We start from the raw sequence: 19,954 nt of genomic DNA on the forward strand, positions 1-19,954 counted from the left end.
GGTAAAGACGAGCGACGGATGTTGACTCGTCCAAGCTTAGGTCGCAGACGAGATGAAGAAGGGCGCCTTGAGTGTCGAGGAAGCGAGCTTCGCAGTTTGTCGCAAAGCGGATTGGCGTCTGAAATTTCGAGGTCTCGGGTCCCTACGTCAATCCTAGCCCGCGCCGGGAAGCGAAAAGTGGAGCTGGTACTTCCACACAAGGCGATCCAGTGGGAGTGATGCACGCAAATACCGCAAACAAAAGATAGGAAGATACTCTGGCTTAGGATAGCGGTACTTGCTACGTCAAACGTTCCCAATATTGCACTTCGATTATTAAAGCTGAAGTCATTGGATGAATTTGTCGGCTGACGAGAGCATCCGTGGAGGCTCCCAGATACCTTGCTTCTCCATCAAATGCAAGAGATGCTGAATGCCCGATAAAATGCCCAGCGGGGCAGGGATCAAGGGATCGAGCCATCCAGCGCGAATCACATGCTCCGAATTGGCCCAAGGGTCCATCTCTGCAAACTGACTTGGGCTAGCTCTCGCTCGGACCGCGGGTTCGCCGACCGCCGATATGCCCCGCCAAGACTCGCGACGCGCTAACTATGTCCCAAATTCCAATTATTCGCGATCTGGGCACAAAGACCCCATGGTCCGCTTTCAGTGAGTGCATGGAGACGGCATCCTGCCTGCTCTAACCAGGCTGCAGATGGCACAAGAATTCTCCGCATCAGATACTTTGGACGCAAAAACCTGCGGCCATGGATGAGTTTTCGGACGACGGCTTCGACGACCTTAACGACACGATACTGCAGGAGCTCGAGGACAAAGCTATCCAGATCACGCAAGCCCAGAAGTTGACTCAAACGCAGGCTGCGCCACAACCGCAGCACAATGCCCTCGAGTATGAGTTCGAAGACGACGATCTCGACGACACTGTCGTGATCGACGAACACGCTCAATTAGCGCCCCGTCCCCCACCGCAGCAAGCGCACCCCGTCCAACAACCCCGCCACCCCGCCGGTATTACGGGCACACAACGATGGAACCAGCACCTTCCGCCCTCAAGGCCATCTTATCCCCCACGACCCCAGTACGGGCCAACAGCGCGAGCAGCACCGCAGCCTCTCTCATCGCAACGCTACCAACCGGGCCCGTCGCAACGATTCCCCTCCCTTCCTGGCCGGCCACAACAACCACCCCCGCAGTCTCAATTCGCCCGGCCGCCTCCTCCGGTTCCTAGGCCGTCCCCTTATGCGCCCCAAACGTCGCAGGTCCGCACCGGTGCTGGACCCGCGAATCAGAATGAGGTTATTGCGGCCCTACAGGCGCGCTTGTCCGAACTCGAATCCGACCTCACGGCAGCCAAGGGTGAAGCCTCCATCTTGCGATCCAAATATGACAAAGCCCGGGCGACTCACGAGGCCGACATCGCGCGCCTAAAAAAGGAGACCGCAGAGCAACTTGCCAGGCAGGAGCGCATCATTGAGCAAGCGCGCAACGCCGAGCGCGCGACAGCCACCGAACTGCAATTTGCCCGCCAAGACCTTAGAGAGGGACTTGGCCGAGCAAAGTCAAGACGGCGGGATGGTCCGGCAACACCCCGTAAAGATAGGACCTGGGGTACGGCCGATGGGTTTGATGGCGTGGAGATCCTGTCAAGCCCTAGCAAGACGCAAGCTCTGAGGAGAAAAGACTCGGGGCCTGCCGCTGTTCCTGCATCGGAGCGGACGCCTACCAAAGGAAAGAGGAAACGTCCTATTGTCGACAGCCCAAAGTTTGCTCTGGAGATAGAGGACGCAAGGGAGGCCGTATTCGACGATGCGCGCTCGGTCAACGCGCGGTCGCTTTCCCTGGCAGCTGCCTCCCAGCCATTTTCGCCGGACGTAAGTCTCTCTCTGTTCTGTCAAGGATACCCCGTGCAGCACTGCTAAGCATCTCTCGCAGTTTCTGAAGCTCTTTCTCAATCACACAACAATGCATGGCCAGCCGCCGACGTTTGACATGTTTTCCCGCTTCTGCTTCCCTTCGGACCCGGAGCGTTCCTTAGCATCTATCGTGTTGCAGAAACTGCCCCAGATGGGAAACCCCGGTGACCCAACATCCCTGCTGGTCGACTTTGCGGACACACTGATCGACTTATGGCACCAGTGCCTCTCTGAAAGATACTACGGTCCCATATATCACCTTGTCTCTCTGCTTCTGTACACGCTCGACTTGAACGCTGTCGAGGTCGCACCGCATATCCTCTCGTCCCTAATTCCAGTTTGCGCCACAACGTGCCGCCTCGTGGCACTTCCGCGCCTCAATAGTGCCGATGGAGATCTTTCGGGCCATCCAGATGCAGTCGTCCGCCAACTGTGTCTCAACATCGACGTCACTCAGTGTCTATCTGTCCTCTACCTCGCCGCATCGGGCTGTTTTCCGCAGCCTTTACAGAACCCTACAACGTCTGACCAGCCGCAGGACACTCCGCAGCTTGAGTTCTGGAAGACAATAGAGCTAGATTTCGTCCTCACGATGCTCTCTCCAAAAAATCCAGAAGAAGACTGGTCGGCAATGATGATCCTTCTGCGAACCTCGGTCGCTCCGAACAGCATTGGACCCATCCCATCTTCAGCAACAAACTCGACAAATCGCCGATCCGAAGCGAAGACCGCCGACGCGGTCGCGGCCACTTTGATTGACTGTGTCTCTTCGTTTCTCTGTGAACCGCCTAAGTGGGCGACTCCCAGATCTGCAAAGGAAATTCCCGCCAGGTTGGCCGCTCTGCGAACGCTCATGGCCTTTGCAACGGGCCACTTTGGGGCTCGGCAGATTGCCGAAAGTGATGTTGCCATTCCCCGCCTCGTCACAGTCCTGTGCTGGGCCCTCGACCGACTGTATGACTCGGATTTGCCGCTAAGCCCCGAGCCGCAGGCAGGCGCGTGGCGACCACCAGACGAGAGGGGGGACAGTATGGAGCTTGATCACCCGAATGCAGAGAGCGCCGGGAGCATGGAGGCGCGTGGAACAAGCGAGGGGCTGACAGATGTCTCCGCTGAGGTCACGGACCCGGCACCCGATTCCATGAGCCTCCTGCATCAGATCATCGCCCAAGGAACCCGGCTTCTTCACTTTCTTGTTACAGATCACCGGACATCCGATGCGGCCAACATTTCAACGAAGCTGGCTGCATCTCATGGCGGTTCGCAACGCTACTTCCTCACCCTGGCGAGGTTGAACTTTGCCGAGGAGGATTTGGTCCTCGAGGCCGGGATTGACGCAGAGACGGTGGAACTGGCACATGAATTGCTTGAGCTGGCGGTTACCCCAGATGAAGGGGATGAGATCAGTGAGATGTTTGATTGACATACAGTAACTACTTCTTTCTTAGATACCCGCACCCTACGTCTCGAGCAGGCGCAGTCACAAGTAACCGTCGAGTCCCATCACCCACACCTCATCTCCTCTCTGCTGCCATTGCATGAGATGCAACATTCTCAAGTAAGCGGCCTACCTCCCAGGCAGGTAACGGAATGCTGCACAAGCCCACCTGTCGAGTACGTACATGAAATAACAAGAGCGGTTGGGCCCAAGTGTGCTAATGCTAATGATCTGTCAATGACAACCGGAAACGGAGAGCAGGGATTTTTTTGTTACAAAGCTTTCAAGGGTAGGATATTTTATTTTTTGCTTCCTATAAGGCAGTTCCATGTCGCTTCCGTTGTCTTGTATGTTTACCAATCCTATGAATTGAAAACGATCATCAATCGCGGTTGTCTCATTGGTCCTTCAAAAGTCTGTGGTGCAAGTCGTAGGGCGGATTACGCTAGTGCATACTTGGTAAGCCGCAGCAAGGGTCACGTGCAATGCGGTGTCCCCACCAATTGGTTGACTTTTGTGCGGGATGTGTCAGGCCCGCTAGTGTACGGCGGGGCGGAGGCCTTGCCTTGCCTCGGACCAGCCATGCTTCTTGTTCTCTGTTCTCCAACTTGCTGACATTCCGAAAGCCGACCTTTGCAACCCGAATCCGGAATATACCGTTCTTGACCGCCAAAATATCTCCCCCTCGCCCCCCCAACCCCGACTAATGGCTGGGGATGCGGGCGAGAGAAAAGCGCTCAGCATTGTGCGCTTGCATTTGATGTTGCTGCGCTTTGCTGGTCACGTCTGAAACACTTAAAACGTGTATGGGGATTATCGGTTGGGCCTAAATTACCGTGTTCGGCTTCAGTCGAGACTTAACTGTCTCGATCTTCCCCCCACGAGGTGAACTTGACGACGCCGACAGTTTTCAACCATGGCCCCCCAGCCAAACCCTTCGCGTCCGACTCCGAAGCACGCACCGGCCAATCCTAGCGGCCTCCGGCAAGCCTACACTGCGTCTACATCCGATGCCGTTGGCGACGATTCAGACCCTGCCCCGGCCGATAGACACCATGCGACCTCCTCGCACCACCATGCTGCCGGGCCCAGCAGACAACGCGCGACAGACACCACCCCGTTGCTAGGCACGAGTCTGGATCTTCGAGAGCCAGTTCACGAGGGACCATGCAATCATGGCACATTCTCACCGCGACCCACCAGCCCCACGAGTAGCATCCCAGTCACCTACTTCAGCCCTTCTGAATCTGAGACGGAGAGCTCGGGCCAAGGCATCGATGGAGTGCTGTCTGCAAGTTCGAAAAAGAAGAATTGCAGGAGGCGATGGGCGGCCAAGATTAGGAGCCAGAAAATGAGCACGTCCAGTGCGCTGGCCGAGCGGCATGGAGTTGAGGACTCCGCTCTCATGTAACGTGCCCGCACCCAAACCAATGAGCTGTTAAGTTTCCTTCAACTGATGAGCCCACGCCAGGTACCTCTCGTACTATCTCCCCGTCATGGTTTGGGCGAAAAAGTACAGCTGGTCTTACTTCAAAGGCGACTTTATCGGCGCCCTCACCGTGGCTGGCATGTACGTGCCGATGGCCCTCTCCTTGGCCGATAACCTGGCCCATGTCCCGCCAATCAACGGCCTGTATGCGTTTGTCTTCAACCCGTTGGTATACGCCCTGCTCGGCAGCTGCCCCGCCATGGTCGTGGGCCCCGAAGCGGCTGGGTCATTGCTTGTGGGCACTGTTGTCAAGTCCGTCGTCGATCGGTCCGGCGGCGATGAAGACGCTGCGTTACTGGCGAAAGTCTGTGGTATAGTCTCCGGTATGGCAGGGGCCATGGTCCTCATTGCCGGGATCGGCCGCCTGGGTTTCCTGGATAGCGTGCTCTCTCGCCCGTTCCTGCGTGGCTTCATCAGCGCCATCGGCGTCGTCGTCGCTGTCGACCAGCTCCTTCCGGAGCTCGGGCTCAGTGGCCTGGCCGATCAGGCCCACGTAGGCCACGCTAGCAGCGTCGACAAGCTCGTCTTTATCTTCCGCAATCTGGATCAGGTTCACAGGTTGACCTTCGTCGTGGCCGCCACGAGCTTCGTGATCATCATGGTTTGCCGCGAGATCAAACGCCGTCTGCAGCCTCGGTACCCGGGCGTCGCCTACATCCCGGATCGCTTCCTCGTGGTCGTCTCGTCCGCCTTCCTTGCCTACTGGTACGAGTGGGACAAGGCCGGGGTTGCTGTCCTAGGCAAAGTCGAGGCCGCGAGCGGCGGGCTGTTTGCATTCCACTGGCCGCTGCGCCTGGCCAATATGAAGTACATGCGGGAGGCCATGAGCACCTCGTTCTTGATAGCCCTTCTTGGCTTCTTTGAGTCATCGGTTGCAGCCAAAAGTCTCGGCGGGGAGGGCTTTGCCGGGATTCAGCTGAGCCCTAATCGCGAACTGGTCGCCTTGGGAACAGCCAACTTGGTGGGCGCCTGCTTCTCAAGTCTGCCGGCCTTCGGGGGTTATGGCAGGAGCAAGGTCAACAAGTCCACGGGCGGCCGCACGCCTGTCAGCTCCTTAATTCTCAGCGGACTGACGCTGCTCTGCATAACCTTCCTGATGCCCTACCTTTACTATCTGCCGGTCGGTTGCCCCTTCTCCGCCGCCCCCGCCCAATGTGCGATATCGTTCTAATAATGCTTGGGTACAGAAACCGGTGCTTTCATCACTCATCAGCGTCGTAGGCTGGTCGCTGATTGAAGAGTGCCCCCATGACATCTCCTTCTTCCTCCGGATTCGTGCCTGGCAGGAACTCGGGCTGATGGCCATTATTGTGGTCGCCACCATCTTTTACTCTCTCTCTTTTGGCATGGCGATCGGCGTTGGCCTCTCGCTCTTGCAAGTCATCCGCCACGCTACGCGCCCACGCATCCAGATCTTGGGTCGCATTCCGGGCACCAACCGATTCGAGAACGCCGAGGCGAATCTGGACCACCTCGAATTCATCGAAGGTTGCTTGATCGTGAAGATTCCTGAGCCCTTGACCTTCGCAAACACGGGGGAGCTGAAGACCAGGTTACGGAGGTTGGAGCTGTACGGCTCAAACATGGCTCACCCGGCGCTGCCACGGCTGAGAAAGGAAGATTCGAACCGCAACATCATCTTTGACATTCACGGAGTTACGTCGCTCGACGGCAGCGGGACTCAGGTGCTCGAGGAGATTGTGCGGGGCTACCGAGACCGTGGCGTCCGCATCTTCTTTAGCAGAGGTCCCGGACATGACTCCCAGGTTGGACAGCTGCTGCGCCGGAGCGGAATCGTCGAGCTTGTAGGCGGGGAGCACCACTTTGTGGATGACGTACACGAGGCCTTGAAGCTTACAGAAGCCGAGGAACGAGTTGAGCTCGAGACTTCGGACAGGCCGGCTACGAGATCGTAGCATCGTGTTTTCTCCAGTATCACCCCTGTGAGAAAATGGAGTTCGAGTTTTTGTAAATCGATTCCCATTGTTTGGGACGCGCAGCCCTCCCAAGCTCGTGGCTAAATATGCTCGGGCCTGTGCCGCAACTGAATGTGCTGTAATTATCATCATGCGCCAGAAGCATTGTAGTAGCCCCACGCCTAAGCTTCCAAGCCCTCTCTCCGCACGCCCCACCTTCAGTCTCAACTTGGAGACGTGCTCGAGGTTCATATCAATCTGTGCTCGAGTCCGCCCGATTTGCTTTTGGTATTACTATTACCCAGGTAATTCAAGCCTGCCAGACTTAGCGACATCATGGTGGACTCGCGCGCTGTTAGTCGCCGCGAGAGGACCCTTGGTGCCCTCCTCGGGGTGCACGCTGGCGACTGCCTGGGTGCCACAGTCGAATTCCAGAGCTGGGAGGATATCAAGAATGATTACCCACGTGGTGTGCGGGATATAGTCGGCGGCGGAGTCTTGGACTGGCCGCCGGGACATGCGACGGACGACACGGACCTGACCCGAGCCGTGCTCCTCGCCTACCGCGATGCCGAGGAGTTGAAGCGATCCCGGCCGACCGAGCAACCGGACGTGGTGAAGCTCGCTGCGCAGTACATGGTCGAGTGGTACGATGGACGGTGGCCTGGACGCACCCCGGGCCAGATACCCCGCGACATCGGCGGCGCCACGGCTACGGCCATGTCGAATTTCAAGCGCACCAACGACCCGCGGGCATCGGGGGCGGGCGAGGGCCGGGCGGGGAACGGGTCACTGATGCGATGCATCCCGACCGCCCTGTTCCAGCCCGACGCGGCCAAGGCGTTGTTGACAGAATCGTTGGAGATCTCGGCCATCACCCACGACGACTACCACTGCACCATCGCCTGTGCCGCATACAACGCCATGGTGCGGGTCCTGGTCGACGGGGGGTCGGCCGACGAAGCTTGGCAGGCGGGGAAGAGCACGGCGGCCCAGGTCCCGTCTCTCGCCGCGGCAGGGCCGGCGGCCGCGCCCAAGGAGAAGATGGAGCGCGCGGCAAGGAAGGTCGAGGCGGCCATCGACGCGGGCAAGCGGCTCGTGCGATTGCAAGACCTCGCCGAGAACGGACCGAAGAACGCGAACAAGGCGACCGAGGTGCTGCCGTTCAAGGGGTCCGGCTACGTCTTGGAGTCGCTCACCCTGGCCGTTGCCGCCATGTTGGATCCTCGGCCGCTTGAGGACGTGCTGGTCGATGTGGTGCGGTTCGGTCAGGACGCCGACTCAAACGGCGCTATCGCCGGCGGCCTGCTCGGGGCGAGGGATGGTGTCGGCGCTATTCCCTTGCGGTGGAGAGAGCTGTTACAATTTGGCAAGGAGTTCACCGAGGTTACAGACTATCTGCTTTCATGCCACAGCCACGGGAGCAGTGGATGATAACACATATTAGTGGACATCCTCTCCTTTCTGCCGGAGCGCCGAGCACGTCAGGAGATTGCATTGTGACCTCGGCCTACGATAACGGCACACTCATCGAGGACGTGGCGGGCGTTCTGGAGGACTGGCATCAACTTTGGCACTATCAAGGCTCGTCATCCAATCCGACTACTACCACCTGCTGCTTTCCTCCATGGTCCGTTGGAGCTCCAGTCGACCGCCTGGGAAAGGGGCTGTCGGAACGTCGGGCCCTAGTGGCGTCAGTTAATGGGGAGCTTAGAAAGCCGTTCGCTTCCAGCAGCTTTCTTCTTCCAGTGCGTGCAAATATAGATAAGCATACGCCACCTCCATTTCCTCATCCCTTAGCCCTGAGCGAGAATAAATCAGCGTGCGGAGCATCACCAAACAAAATTCGCGCCAAGCCGTCGGTCACTTTATCCATAATTAGATGAAGGCTTGCAGGCTGGACACCGTAATTAAGTATCAAGCGATGCCACAGGCGCGGCGTGGCCCTCCACCCACTCTGGCGTTGGCGGTTGAGAGCGGTTCTTTTGTTTTCCATACACGGCACCTAGATCGGTAGATGGGATCAGGGAACCGATAACAACAAAAAAAAAATAGAGAAGGAAAACAGCCCATGAAAATGGGAAAGGGGCGAGAAGGTTGTCACTCACCTAATTAACCTTCAGCATACGCAAGTTTTATCTTCAAGTCACACACACAAGGCAAGGAAACAGGCGATCGAGAAGAGAAGAAAGGAACGAAGTAGAAGGGGAACAGGGGACAGAGCCCATGGCCATGGGCAGTAAGAAGTGTAGGGAGGCTCGGGCCACTGAAGCGGAGTCTACTTAGGTCCAGACCTGCATTCTGAATGATTAAGCTCTCTGCATGGGGCCCGAACTTGCCAGTCACTAGCAGATCATGTGGCAGAACAGCCGATTCTCCAGGATTCGGGGCGCCGAATCCTCGGTACCAGCCAAGGCGCACCAATCAAGGGTCACTATGGCGCGGAGGACATTCCGGCCTCATATCATGGCGACTCTACATTCCCGGATTGCAAACATGATTGTGAGTCCGTGGTAAGTATCTGACCGAGGGCTGCCGTTGCTGTCGGTGCGGGATGGAAATTACCGTCTACACACCCACCAGCTATGAAGGCTCGAAATCGAGCGACGCAAAAATCATCTAATATAAATAAACACGGATGACATGGTCACACCAGGGCTTCCACAATTAGCTATTCGTGTATTCATGCCCGAGCTATGAAGTATCCTGCAGATGGCACCACGGCGAGAGCCCTTCGGCTGTCTCATGATGGTTCAAAGCCGAGCTATTTTGGGATCTCACCAAGCCAACGACCCGGCGGGGGGAAGGGCAAGAATGGGGAGAAGCCGGCGACCCGGTCAAGACTCAGTCCACGCGGCTGGTTTAATATCGGAAACGGGAACGAAACAGTGTTCGCCGGGGGGGTTGGAAACCGAGCTGCTTACTTGTTTCTGAAGCCTATCCCGCACGGTGGTCATGGGTCCTTTGCTTCCATCTCGTTCCATGCCCGCTCCTTCATACAGTAGCGATGTTGATATCTACGACGTTAGCGACTTGATATGTTGCGATGTCACCATATTGTCGGCCTTGTCTCGCTGGTACGGGCCCATTGGCCGCTACCTGACACTCTGGAAACACTGGGAAACATGCTACTGCTGGTGTTTGCCCCGTATCTTGCGCCATCGTCCTTTATGCGGCCGCTTATAGATTGTGGATCGCGATAGGAATTGGGTTTCCGGGTCGAGGTCCGGTCTTCCGTAGTCTTGTCATGAGCCGGGCGGGGACTCGTATCCTTCGGGGGGCAACCGTCACGACATCCAAAGGCGTCGAGGTGTATAAGAAGACCTTACGGAACGCAATTCTGGAGGTCGAACAACCATCACAGGTTAATTACTGTTGCTGTCCTGACTGTCTCTTGTCATCCTTATCGACCTTAGTACTCCGACGTCAATCTGAAACTAGAAGCTTAATTACTTTGCCTGGCACCTTTCATCACTATGCGCTCGCTTGTCAACCTTCTACTCCTTGCTGGAGCCGCGGCCGCTGCCGTCATCACTCCGCCGCGAAGTGACACTTTGGGCTTCACTGCGCCTGCCCCCGGCGAGGTCAAGATCCTCAACGTGACGGCCATTGGTTCGGGCTGCCCTGCCGGCCATGCATATGTCAACGTCGACGCCACCGCCACCATCTTCGACGTCGCCTTTGACGAGTACATCGTGGCCGTCGGCCCCGGAACCAGCGTGTCCGATAGCCGCAAGAACTGCCGCATCAGCATCAACCTGCAGTTCCCGTCCGGTTATCAGTGAGTCTAGGCCTACACATTCTCGGATCTTTTTTCCCGGACGCCGTAGAGGGATGCGCCGTGGTGCCATGGCACTCTGACACCGTGGTTCACCACCCCTCCTCCTCCTCTTCCTCCTTGATGTCCTTCAAGAACAGCCGGGAGGCAAGTCGGATGCTGAAACGCCGTGAAATTCAGGTTCTCGATCATCGAGACACGCTTCACCGGTTATGCTAGCCTGGCAGAAGGGCAGACTGGCACCTGCCGTGCTGGCTACACCTTCTCTGGCGACAACAGCCAGGAGGTCGTGTTCCAGAAGAACATCGTCGCCCCGTACGAAGACAACTACAACCTCCTTGCCGGCGTCGGCATCGAGTCCTTCTCCCCCTGCGGCAGCACGACGGCCATCCTGAATGTCAACTCGGAGATCCGCATCACACCCCTCGGTACCCCCAACAAAGGAACCATGACGGTGAGAACCCCTAACCAGGCCAAGTTGCAATGGCGCCGCTGTGATTCCTCTTCCTGAGCCCAGATCTCTGCTTTTGCAACCATCGGTTTTTTTTCTTTGTCTTTTTTTCTTTCTTTCTTTCTGTTTGTTTGCTTGATATACCATCAAAACTCGGCGGGAAAAGGAAGACAAAAAGACTGGGCTGAAAAGATGCAAGAGGGACTTTGCTTTGAAAAAGAAAAAAAACAAAGGGAAGGGGAAGAAGCGCGGAGTGAGTGGTTGAATACATGGGCTAATTGCGAGGGCCAATCCGTCGACGTGCTTTAGGTGGACGCCTTTGATGGAAGCATTCACCTCATCTTCCGCACCAACTGGCGAACCTGTGCTTAAGCTTGACCACGGAAAACGCCCTGTCATGCCCGCCTACAGAGCTCAGCTCTGGTAGCAAGGCGGCTCGGGAGAACTAAACGCGAAGGGCATGACTCAAACGCGCATATTATTGGCAGTCATGCTACTCGGCGCCACGCCACTACTTATGAGCCCTTAGGAGGATTCGACTGGGTATAATGTCGACAGGAACTTTGATGACTAGCTAGTCTTACGCATTCTTTCGCTCTTTTATCTCCTGATACGGTAGTAGGAACCGTTTGGGATGACCGGAATTCAATTGGTTTCTGGTCCAGCTTACTTGTTGCCATTCCGGCACTGAATGTTGCCACCAGCGCGTGTCTCCGAAGGTGCCCCTTGACGTTGCGCGGTTGCCAAACGATGTCCATTTACCAACAGAGTAGGTATGTACTCAACTGATATGAAATGGCCTCGAGAATGCCAGTTTTTAGGAGTGTGAAAACTTTCAAGGGGGGAACGAGTTCGGAAGTAATTATCGTTCTAATTAATTATTAATCGACATCCGCAGATGAGAGACGAAGGAGCGCGCCTCTGTTATTCGACTTCAGCCCAAGGGGGCCGCTTCTTGTGTGCTTGCGCGGGACGATGCCCGAGTCGAGGTTTCAAAAACCCCAGATTCGCGTTGTTTTAGCATGAATCTTCCTTCTATTCCCCGTGGGCAACTATTTAGGCAAAAAAGAGCTTCCCCACAGATCGATGGCAACACGATCATGTCGATCACCAGCAGCACCCGCGCTTAATTCTTGCCTAATGCCGGCTCCCTATAAAACAAGTAACAGATAAGTGAAACGCTCGATTCGTCCCTGTTGCTGATCGTCAGGCCCATGTCCTGCCGGCTATACAGTAGTCTAGCGTGTGCACGTGGGATTCTGTTTTTGAAGTCATGCATTCGTTCTACATACATACCCTTCCGTCCCCGGCTTCGTCACGCCATGCGGAGGCGCCCAAGACCTGTCGAGACAAGGCCCGTGCCGCCGCTCTAAAATCGTCCTTCTTCTGCCGAGTTGGTCTGCTGATCATTTCCTTCCAGAACGCCTCCGTAATTAGTGCAGGGGCCGGAGGACGACCCGGACGGGGAACTCACGAGCCTTCTGGGAGCTGTGCTTAGTAGGGTTCCATATCTCCGGTTCATCCCTGCTTAGATCCCGTACCCCGGTGCTCGATGGTATGTGGCGGAGGCTAGCACGAGGTTGCTTCTACGCAGTGATGCTGTCCGAAGGGATCTCAAAGAGATTAAAGCGACCTTCCGCCGACCCTTCCTCCGTCTTCCCTATTTCGAACACCCGTCCGTCCGGGCTCCGGGGTGTAACGCAGGGTCTCGGACGAGGGTCGTCAGACGGTGTCGAGTGATGCTCTGTTTTGTAAGGTAATTATTATATAAGAATCCTCCCGATTCCTCGTCGTACTCGTAGCCGATATTTGATCAGGGCACATCTCAAGTCCATCTAATTATACTCTTCGATCAGAATCACACATACCCGCCATGAAGGTCACCGCCGTTGCCGTTCCCGTCCTGGCTGGCATTGCCAGCGCCAACCCCGTCGACGTCGAGGCCCGCCAGTCGTGCCCCGAGGTCCACGTATTCGGCGCCCGGGAAACCACAGGTAATTAAGCTTAGGGTTGGGGTTGTCTCAGGGGTACGGCTTCCTAACTAAGGTCAACACCAGCACCCCCTGGCTATGGCACATCCCAAGGCCTCGTCAACATGGTCGTGCAGGCGTACCCCGGAGCAACAAGCGAGGCCATTAACTACCCCGCATGCGGGGGCCAGGCGTCTTGCGGCGGAATTGACGCAAGTGACCCCGAAACTGCCCCTGACTGTAAATCAAGTGCATCCGTTGTTCCTAACGAGTAACTCGGCGCTTTTTAGTACAATTCCTCTGCGAACCAGGGCACTCAGGCGGTTGTCTCCGCCGTGACGAGCTTTAACCAGCGCTGCCCTGACACAAAGATCGTCCTGATCGGCTATTCGCAGGGTGGCCAGATCATGGACAACGCCTACTGCGGCGGCGCCGGTGCCACCCTCAGCGGCAGCGCCCTCGACGCCGTTAAAGCCACTCGGGAATCCGCATTATGTGAGCCAGTTGAGTTATGACGTTGGGACATGCCAGGCCGGAGGGGTAAGTTCCTCTACTGTCGATGTATTTTTATGAGACGCGACATGCTGACCGAGATAATTAGTTCGCGGCCCGCCCTCCCGGATTCCAATGTTCGCCTGGTAACCCAGATAACATCAAGTCGTACTGCGATGCCCAGGATCCGTACTGCTGCAATGGAAACGATACAAACCACCACCAGCAGTACGTCACCATCTACGGCCAGCAGGCGCTCGCCTTCATCAAGTCGAAGCTTGACGCTGCTTAAGCGTAGGGAGATACACTGCGCTGGAAAGGGGGCGATGGGGCACATTACCAAGTAAATACAGTGCCACGTCCGTTTGTATTCACACAGGGAGCCAAAAAAACAGCCATGCTCGGGTCCATATGTTTGCCCCTCTCTCTTGGAGTGACCTGCCTGGGTTGAGGTTGCTGTGGACGGCCAACTCACCAATGAGCTGCTGCTTTTTGCAATGGACATTTCTGGGCGATATTTGCCGTGAACTATCACACTCGCCATGGCTGAGAGTACCTCTGTGTGCTTATGTATGTACTGTACATATGGGTATGTTAATGGATCAATCATGTCTCCTGAAACCTGCCTCTCGGCGCCCGATCATATTTACGTTGCACATTGACGCCAGTCTAAGTACTCCTAGGACCGAATGTTGAGATATAACACCACTCGTCTGCGTAAATCGCATACCTCGGTGCCGCAGTGTTTCACTCAGGTCGAGTCGACAGCACGGTCACATAGCGGTTGCTGCAGCCGAGTACTGCTGCAACTCGCCAAGGGCCCTTCGGTACTCGTCCTCGACCATGCGGGCGTGCTTGTCCGAGCGGGGAGTGATGGAGCATTCAAAGGGGAGCGGAGTCGAGTTGAAACCGTCCGAGAAGGCAAAGCTAAGACTTGTCAGCAAGCCCAGCTAAGGGGGAGCCAGCAGGTCTGCAGCAGACTTACATGTCCACATCGATCGGCTCTCCTTTCTCGTTCCGGGCAGGCCTGACATCAAATGCCCATAGTATCCGGGCGATATTGATAGCAACGGATGCCGATCCGAGGTGCATTCCGGGACAGATGCGGCGGCCCCAGCCAAACGCACTGTGGCCCAGATTTCCGGGATACTCGCGTTGTCCGAGGAAGCGCTCTGGTTGGAAGCTGTGCGGGTCCGGGAAGTCGGCCTCGTTTAGATGGACTGAGACGGAGCCTTGGCTCAGTCCATGCTCCTAACACAAATCGGGTGGTATTGTTCCGTCAACTTACTGCTCCACAACGGGGCAATGATGGTGCTCCCCTTGGGAATGAACATCCCCTTGTACACGTCGTCGGCCGTGCTTGCGTGTGGAGTGCCGCCGAGAACGGCCACGGGGCGCCAGCGCAGAGTCTCGGACACGATTGCTCGCACAAACTCCAGGGACGGCAAGTCATCAAACGTGGGAAGCCTGTCACTGCCCACGACCCTGTCGAGCTCCGCCTGAGCTCTCGGAATGAAGCTGTCGCCAAACTTGACACATGCGAGTAGGAAGCTGGCCAGCGAACCGGCGGACTGCGAAGTGTTATTATTTTTTTTTTCCTTTTCATGTTTTTCTTAATACAGGGAGGAGAGTTGGGGTTGGGATTGGGGGGGGGGGAAGGGACTTAGTACAGAGAGAGAACGTACTGTTTCGACACCGGCACCGAAAGGACTTCCGGCCGTGTAGGCCACCTCAAGATCGGTCATGCCGAGGTTCTCTTGTTCCTCCAGGATATGCTTGGCAAAGCAGTCTGGCAGCGTGCCCGCTGCCATCCTCTTCTTGACATCGTCCATGAGTCCCATGTACATTTTGATGTCCTTCTTCCGCTGTTCCAGCACCTGTGCCTTCCAGGGGGCAAACAGGGAAGGGATGTGTTTGAGCGCAGGATAACGCTCGACTGCATACTTGCCAGGGATACTATCAAAGCCATTGTTAGGACAGGAGAGTGATGGGAACGAGCATGATAGAAAGAATATCAATAGGGAAGTCGGAAGCAGAAATTCACTCGACCGATCCCGTCAACGATAACCGAGAGCGTACTTTACCGAAGTGAGCCGTTCCATGGCCTCGGCGTTCATGCGAACGACGACGTCGGTCCGGACGTCCTCGACTCTGCGGCCGTAGGTGACGGTGACGATGACGGAGGCGGCATATCGCTCCAGGTGGGTGCGGTAATCCTTGGGGTTGGTCAGGAGGTCGTGCATGAGCACCTTGGACTCGAGGCTCTGGATGGGGCGGTATGACTCGCTCTGGCGCTGCATGAAGCCGCTGTGGAGGAGCTTGCGCCAGCGGCGCCAGAAGGCCGAGTAGGGGGCCATCAGGCCGCGCAGGCCGTCAGAGAGCAGCTCGCCGCCCATGATGAAGCGCGGCCGGGACGAGTAGATGGCCCCGCGCTTCTCGAGCAGGTCCCAGGCGGCCTGCGCAGAGCCCAGGACGACGGTCGGCGTGGGCCCCATCTGGAGGAAGACCACGTCGCCGTACTGCTTGTGCAGCTCGCGGAACCAGAGCCATGGCTTGCGGATCCCCGTCTTGATCTTCTTGGGTCCCGGCGGCAGCTGGGAGCGGTGTGACCACAACCGCCAACTCTGGTGAAGCTGTTTTGTGAGCGTTGTGTTAACAATCAGTCTTCACTTTTGGGACTTGGCTGCTTGATCGGAGAATCTTACCCGGGGATATTCCAACACCAGATAAGCGAGGGCTGCGGCTAACCCTATGCTCAGCGCGACGACGTCCAACATCTTTGTCTCAGGCTCCCAACACAATACCAGAGACTGAAAATTTGGGCGTTCTGAGGGCGAATGCTGGAATGCCAAACCTGCCTACTTTCTGAAGTCGCCGCTGCAGGTCCCTGAAGTATTGTATGCATGTACAATAATGTACCCTTGCAAAGGAACACCCTGTCGGGATGGCATCCTACAACTGCCGCTGCCCGAGACTGGTCTTGGCATGACACTAAGAACACAGCAACGCCGTCTCCGCATTCCTGGTTTCCGACACTCCGGGCCCGGTTTCTGGCGAGAGAGTCTAGCCGTGACGGTCACCTCAGACGCGATTAATTTCCTCCTTCATCGACTGCAGTGTTTCTTTTCTTTTTTTTTCTAACGGTGGCTTTTCTTTTCTTTCAGCTAAAACAACGAGGACAAGCCCTATTCCAAAACCAGTAATTACTGCAGTGTTCTGGGAAGAAGAGGTCGTATTGTAACTACAAGGTACTTGGCGTACTGGTCCACTTTCCCTCTTCGGGGTTATTCGGCGGTGGCACGGCCCTTGGAAACCACTCTGCAACGCTTATCCGATGTCTCCACGCCACACCTGGCACCTAACCCTTGCCAAAGCCTCGACGGATACTGAATCCCGGAAGCTTGGAAGAAAATATGTTCTCTAACCGCCCCGGGTTTGTTCTTTTAGTACGATGCAGTCAGGGGCACCCCCGCGAACTGTTTTAGAGTGCATGTGGCACCCTCTCCCCTCGCCCTTGTCATGTCTACCAACGAGTCGAAGGAATTAGCGGCTTTCCACGGCAGGTCGAGTTCCCGGCTGACACGGGGTTTTTGTTTCTTCGCAATGCAGAACCACAGCCACACCGAAAACTGTTCAGCGACTGCCGCAACCAATATCTTGACATCTCGCAAAGGAGAAGGATCCCGTGCTTTGTGGAAAGCACATATCCGGGGTTGCTCGGGCACTTATTAATTAATAATTATTCAGAGGTGTCCAAGGTAATTAGTTCTTCTTAGACAATGGATTTGCCTTGAAGCTACTAGTCCACATCCGAGAGACACAACCTGGAATGGATGTGATTTAATAATAGACTAATTACCACGACCTAGCTGGTACTATTTTGATCCGCATACCTGCAGCTTCCGCGTATCCCACGAGTGCCCAATCACTGCGGATTTTCCAGCCACGTCCGCAGCTTGTTCAGAGCATATGTGTCATGCTTCGCCTCGGACGTGTAGAATATTTCTTCGTACCACCCGGGCGTGCCCAGCGACCGCAGACGCCCGCCAAACGGCTGGCAGGATCCGAAATCAATCAGAACGGGCTGCCCTCCGTCCTTGATCATGATGTTGTACGGGTTGATGTCGTTGTGTGCAAGCCCGAGTGAGTGCAGGTAGGCCACGGCCGACTCGAGGGCGTCCACGAACTTGGTCTTGTCGAGCTGCGCAAAGCCGGGCTCGTGAACGTATTGCATCAGGGTGTGGTCCAGCCGCTCCAGGACGATGGAAGTGATGCGGCCTCGATGGATGCGGCAGCCAAGGTACCGGATGATGTTGGGATGCGGCGTCTTGGAAATCTGCTCCATGATGAGGGTCTCCTCGAGAAGCCCTTTGGGAACAAACTCGGTCCCCTTCACGCTCTCATAACAGGCTATGCCGGGTCGTTTGACAAAGGCCGAGGCGTCATCCAGGTCGCCGGGCGCTATTGTGAGCGCGACGCCCTGGGGAACTTCTGGGTAGATCTCGCTGTCGGGGACATGCTCCAGGGCGGAGTTGTACTCTTCGATGGTAATCTCCTTCTTCTTTTTGAACAGCTGGCCAAAGTATAGCTCGTCCTCGGGAGTCACCAGGTAGAACGTAACGTATTTGGACTCGGTGGCTCCCCGGTCGAATGCTTCCATGATCGTTAGATCTTGCAAAGAGGATACCACCGGCCGCTTCTCCTCAGACATGTTGCCTGACTCAGATACCGTCATGATAGAAAACGTGAACGGCAGGTCGTTTTGTGATGTTCGGGCCTTGGGCTCAGATGTAAGGGATTGTAAAAATGGCCGCAGCTCGCTGCTTTGGGAGTATTTAATTATGATGCAGTTCGTGTCCGTGGATGCGTCCTTCATGTAAGGTTAGATAAGATAAGCCCTGTAGGTCCTGGCTCCGTGGGTAGAGCCCTCTTTATGCCCACCCTCTTCTTATACCGGGCCACAGGCCCTGCAAACGAAGGAGAGACATCGAACTATTAAACTACCTTGATTTTACTATAACCAAACCTCTATCAAATGGTAACGAGCACTCACTTCTAACCATCTAAAACCATTAGTACTAGATTTGTATCGTGTTAATAATTAGTTTAGGACTATTATCGTGATAGTTATACTTGGTTTTGGTGACTTGGGAAGTAAATCAAGTAATTTTATTATAACTACTATAAAATATCTATTCCTAGTAACTTAGTAACTAGGATAGTTATCTATCTCCCTAATTCGTCACAACAGCGAATATACCCAGTGGCTCGGCACCGATCTTATACGCCTGCGAAATGGAGCCTCGGATATAACAGAGCTGGAGCGGTACCTGCGCCTCGAGCTACCTATCGAAATCGAGAACCCTATAACGTGGTGGATGGATCGCCGGCAGCAGTTCCCAACTCTCAGTACGCTAGCGCTAGACCTTTTGTCGATCCCGGCGATGGCGGCAGACTGCAAGAGAGCCTTCAGCTTAGCGAAGCTTACTCTTACTACGCAGAGACTTGCAATGGACCCAAAGACCCTGGAGATAGTTCAGTGTTTGAAGAACTAGCTTCGCCGCGATGCAGTTACCCTCGGCAGCGTTTACTTCAAGCCAACGGCGTCTGCCAACGAGGCCGGCGGTCTCTAAAGGCTGTCGGCGCCGGTGACATGACAGGCGCCGCTTATAGAGGGATGTACAAGCAATAGGGCTGCTAGCAGGCCTCAAAATAATCTCAAGTATGTCAATCGGAGTTGCAATTCCGTCCAATCAAGCAATCATGGTCTCCAGAATCTCAAGTAAGTCAAGTTTCGCCGTAAAAATTGGTTCGATTGACCTGTGGGCAGCGCTGTTTGTGCGTGCATGGCGGAGGAGACCTAACATACCGCGCAGGGGCCTTGGCCCTGGAGCAACAGCTTAGCATCGGTGGCGTTCAATTGCTGGGCGGGAACAACCAAGCTCTGAGACTTTGCGGTGAGGGCCTTGATGCTCTGCACCATGACGGTTGCGCTCAGCTGGGCGATGGCCACAGAGCCGAGATAGGCGAGGGTAGTGACCACGGAGAAACGCATCTTGAATCGTTGTGTTTGAGGATCGGGGGCTTTTCTTCCGCAATGCCAGCTGGTTTCTTCTCTTCTCGGATGGTGATATAAATCCGTCTCCTCCGACACGCCCAATATCAGAACCCGCGGAAACTATATAAGTAAGATAGGTACCTAGGTAACTAGGTTTATTCCTAGTACGTGGATTGTCAATCCGGGAGTTGCTACGACAACCTCAATGGAAGCGGGTTTCCTGCAGCGGCAAGAAGGATTTTTTTTCTTGACGGTTGAAGCATGCCGTGATAGACACGGCTCGTGGGAGGCGCATTCCTGCCCCGTCCCACGTACCTTAGTCTGAGACTTCGGCGATTTTGGAGTCCAGGTAGGAATCCTCGGAGATATTCGGGCGAATACTCAAGCACCGGGGGACCAGATTTCATAACAGTTTATGTTGCGGGTGGCCCACACCCGCATGCAGCCTC

At 55.6% G+C, this 19,954-nt stretch overlaps 8 protein-coding genes across 8 annotated transcripts; 5 read left to right on the top strand and 3 right to left on the bottom strand.

Moving 5' to 3' along the window:
• Positions 1–746: 746 nt before the first annotated feature.
• Positions 747–3,336, top strand: P884DRAFT_213091 (uncharacterized protein; the record flags this gene model as incomplete). Its single annotated transcript, XM_069439189.1, has 2 exons — positions 747–1,871; positions 1,933–3,336. The coding sequence occupies 2 exons, from the start codon at positions 747–749 to the stop codon at positions 3,334–3,336; spliced, it is 2,529 nt and encodes an 842-aa protein (XP_069293248.1).
• Positions 3,337–3,974: 638 nt separating this feature from the next.
• P884DRAFT_252683 (sulfate transporter family-domain-containing protein) lies at positions 3,975–6,847 on the top strand. Its single transcript, XM_069440741.1, has 3 exons — positions 3,975–4,758; positions 4,823–5,960; positions 6,028–6,847. The coding sequence occupies exons 1-3, from the start codon at positions 4,268–4,270 to the stop codon at positions 6,754–6,756; spliced, it is 2,358 nt and encodes a 785-aa protein (XP_069293249.1). The 5' UTR covers positions 3,975–4,267; the 3' UTR covers positions 6,757–6,847.
• Positions 6,848–7,028: 181 nt separating this feature from the next.
• P884DRAFT_265497 (ADP-ribosylation/Crystallin J1) lies at positions 7,029–8,602 on the top strand. Its single transcript, XM_069441946.1, has one exon. The coding sequence runs from the start codon at positions 7,093–7,095 to the stop codon at positions 8,188–8,190; it is 1,098 nt and encodes a 365-aa protein (XP_069293250.1). The 5' UTR covers positions 7,029–7,092; the 3' UTR covers positions 8,191–8,602.
• A 1,630-nt stretch (positions 8,603–10,232) lies between these two features.
• Positions 10,233–11,045, top strand: P884DRAFT_281342 (uncharacterized protein; the record flags this gene model as incomplete). The annotated part of the gene is made up of 2 exons (XM_069443537.1): positions 10,233–10,537; positions 10,715–11,045. The coding sequence occupies 2 exons, from the start codon at positions 10,233–10,235 to the stop codon at positions 11,043–11,045; spliced, it is 636 nt and encodes a 211-aa protein (XP_069293251.1).
• Positions 11,046–12,858: 1,813 nt separating this feature from the next.
• P884DRAFT_288331 (carbohydrate esterase family 5 protein) lies at positions 12,859–13,893 on the top strand (the record flags this gene model as incomplete). The annotated part of the gene is made up of 5 exons (XM_069443940.1): positions 12,859–12,979; positions 13,043–13,212; positions 13,246–13,422; positions 13,460–13,495; positions 13,557–13,893. 5 exons carry the CDS (start codon positions 12,859–12,861, stop codon positions 13,737–13,739), a joined length of 687 nt encoding a protein of 228 aa, XP_069293252.1. The 3' UTR covers positions 13,740–13,893.
• Positions 13,894–14,220: 327 nt separating this feature from the next.
• Positions 14,221–16,224, bottom strand: P884DRAFT_303819 (cytochrome P450; the record flags this gene model as incomplete). Its single annotated transcript, XM_069445055.1, has 6 exons — positions 14,221–14,374; positions 14,433–14,667; positions 14,736–15,018; positions 15,133–15,403; positions 15,527–16,080; positions 16,153–16,224. 6 exons carry the CDS (start codon positions 16,222–16,224, stop codon positions 14,221–14,223), a joined length of 1,569 nt encoding a protein of 522 aa, XP_069293253.1.
• A 1,012-nt stretch (positions 16,225–17,236) lies between these two features.
• Positions 17,237–18,249, bottom strand: P884DRAFT_265500 (kinase-like domain-containing protein). Its single transcript, XM_069441947.1, has one exon. It carries the CDS (start codon positions 18,180–18,182, stop codon positions 17,373–17,375), a length of 810 nt encoding a protein of 269 aa, XP_069293254.1. The 5' UTR covers positions 18,183–18,249; the 3' UTR covers positions 17,237–17,372.
• Positions 18,250–19,200: 951 nt separating this feature from the next.
• On the bottom strand, positions 19,201–19,502 carry P884DRAFT_303821 (uncharacterized protein; the record flags this gene model as incomplete). The annotated part of the gene is made up of 2 exons (XM_069445056.1): positions 19,201–19,224; positions 19,317–19,502. 2 exons carry the CDS (start codon positions 19,500–19,502, stop codon positions 19,201–19,203), a joined length of 210 nt encoding a protein of 69 aa, XP_069293255.1.
• Between the last annotated feature and the right edge of the window lie 452 nt (positions 19,503–19,954).

Source organism: Thermothelomyces heterothallicus (genome assembly GCF_042370625.1).
Source record: "Thermothelomyces heterothallicus CBS 202.75 unplaced genomic scaffold P884_scaffold_47, whole genome shotgun sequence".
Taxonomy (NCBI): Eukaryota; Fungi; Ascomycota; class Sordariomycetes; order Sordariales; family Chaetomiaceae; genus Thermothelomyces; species Thermothelomyces heterothallicus.

Coding starts and splice junctions, on each gene's coding strand:
- P884DRAFT_252683 (XM_069440741.1), top strand. CDS start 4,268: ATGGCCCCCCAGCCAAACCCTTCGCGTCCGACTCCGAAGCACGCACCG. Junction 4,759..4,822: donor GTTGAGGACTCCGCTCTCAT/GTAACGTGCCCG, acceptor AGCCCACGCCAG/GTACCTCTCGTACTATCTCC. Junction 5,961..6,027: donor CCTACCTTTACTATCTGCCG/GTCGGTTGCCCC, acceptor GCTTGGGTACAG/AAACCGGTGCTTTCATCACT.
- P884DRAFT_265497 (XM_069441946.1), top strand. CDS start 7,093: ATGGTGGACTCGCGCGCTGTTAGTCGCCGCGAGAGGACCCTTGGTGCC.
- P884DRAFT_265500 (XM_069441947.1), bottom strand. CDS start 18,182: ATGACGGTATCTGAGTCAGGCAACATGTCTGAGGAGAAGCGGCCGGTG.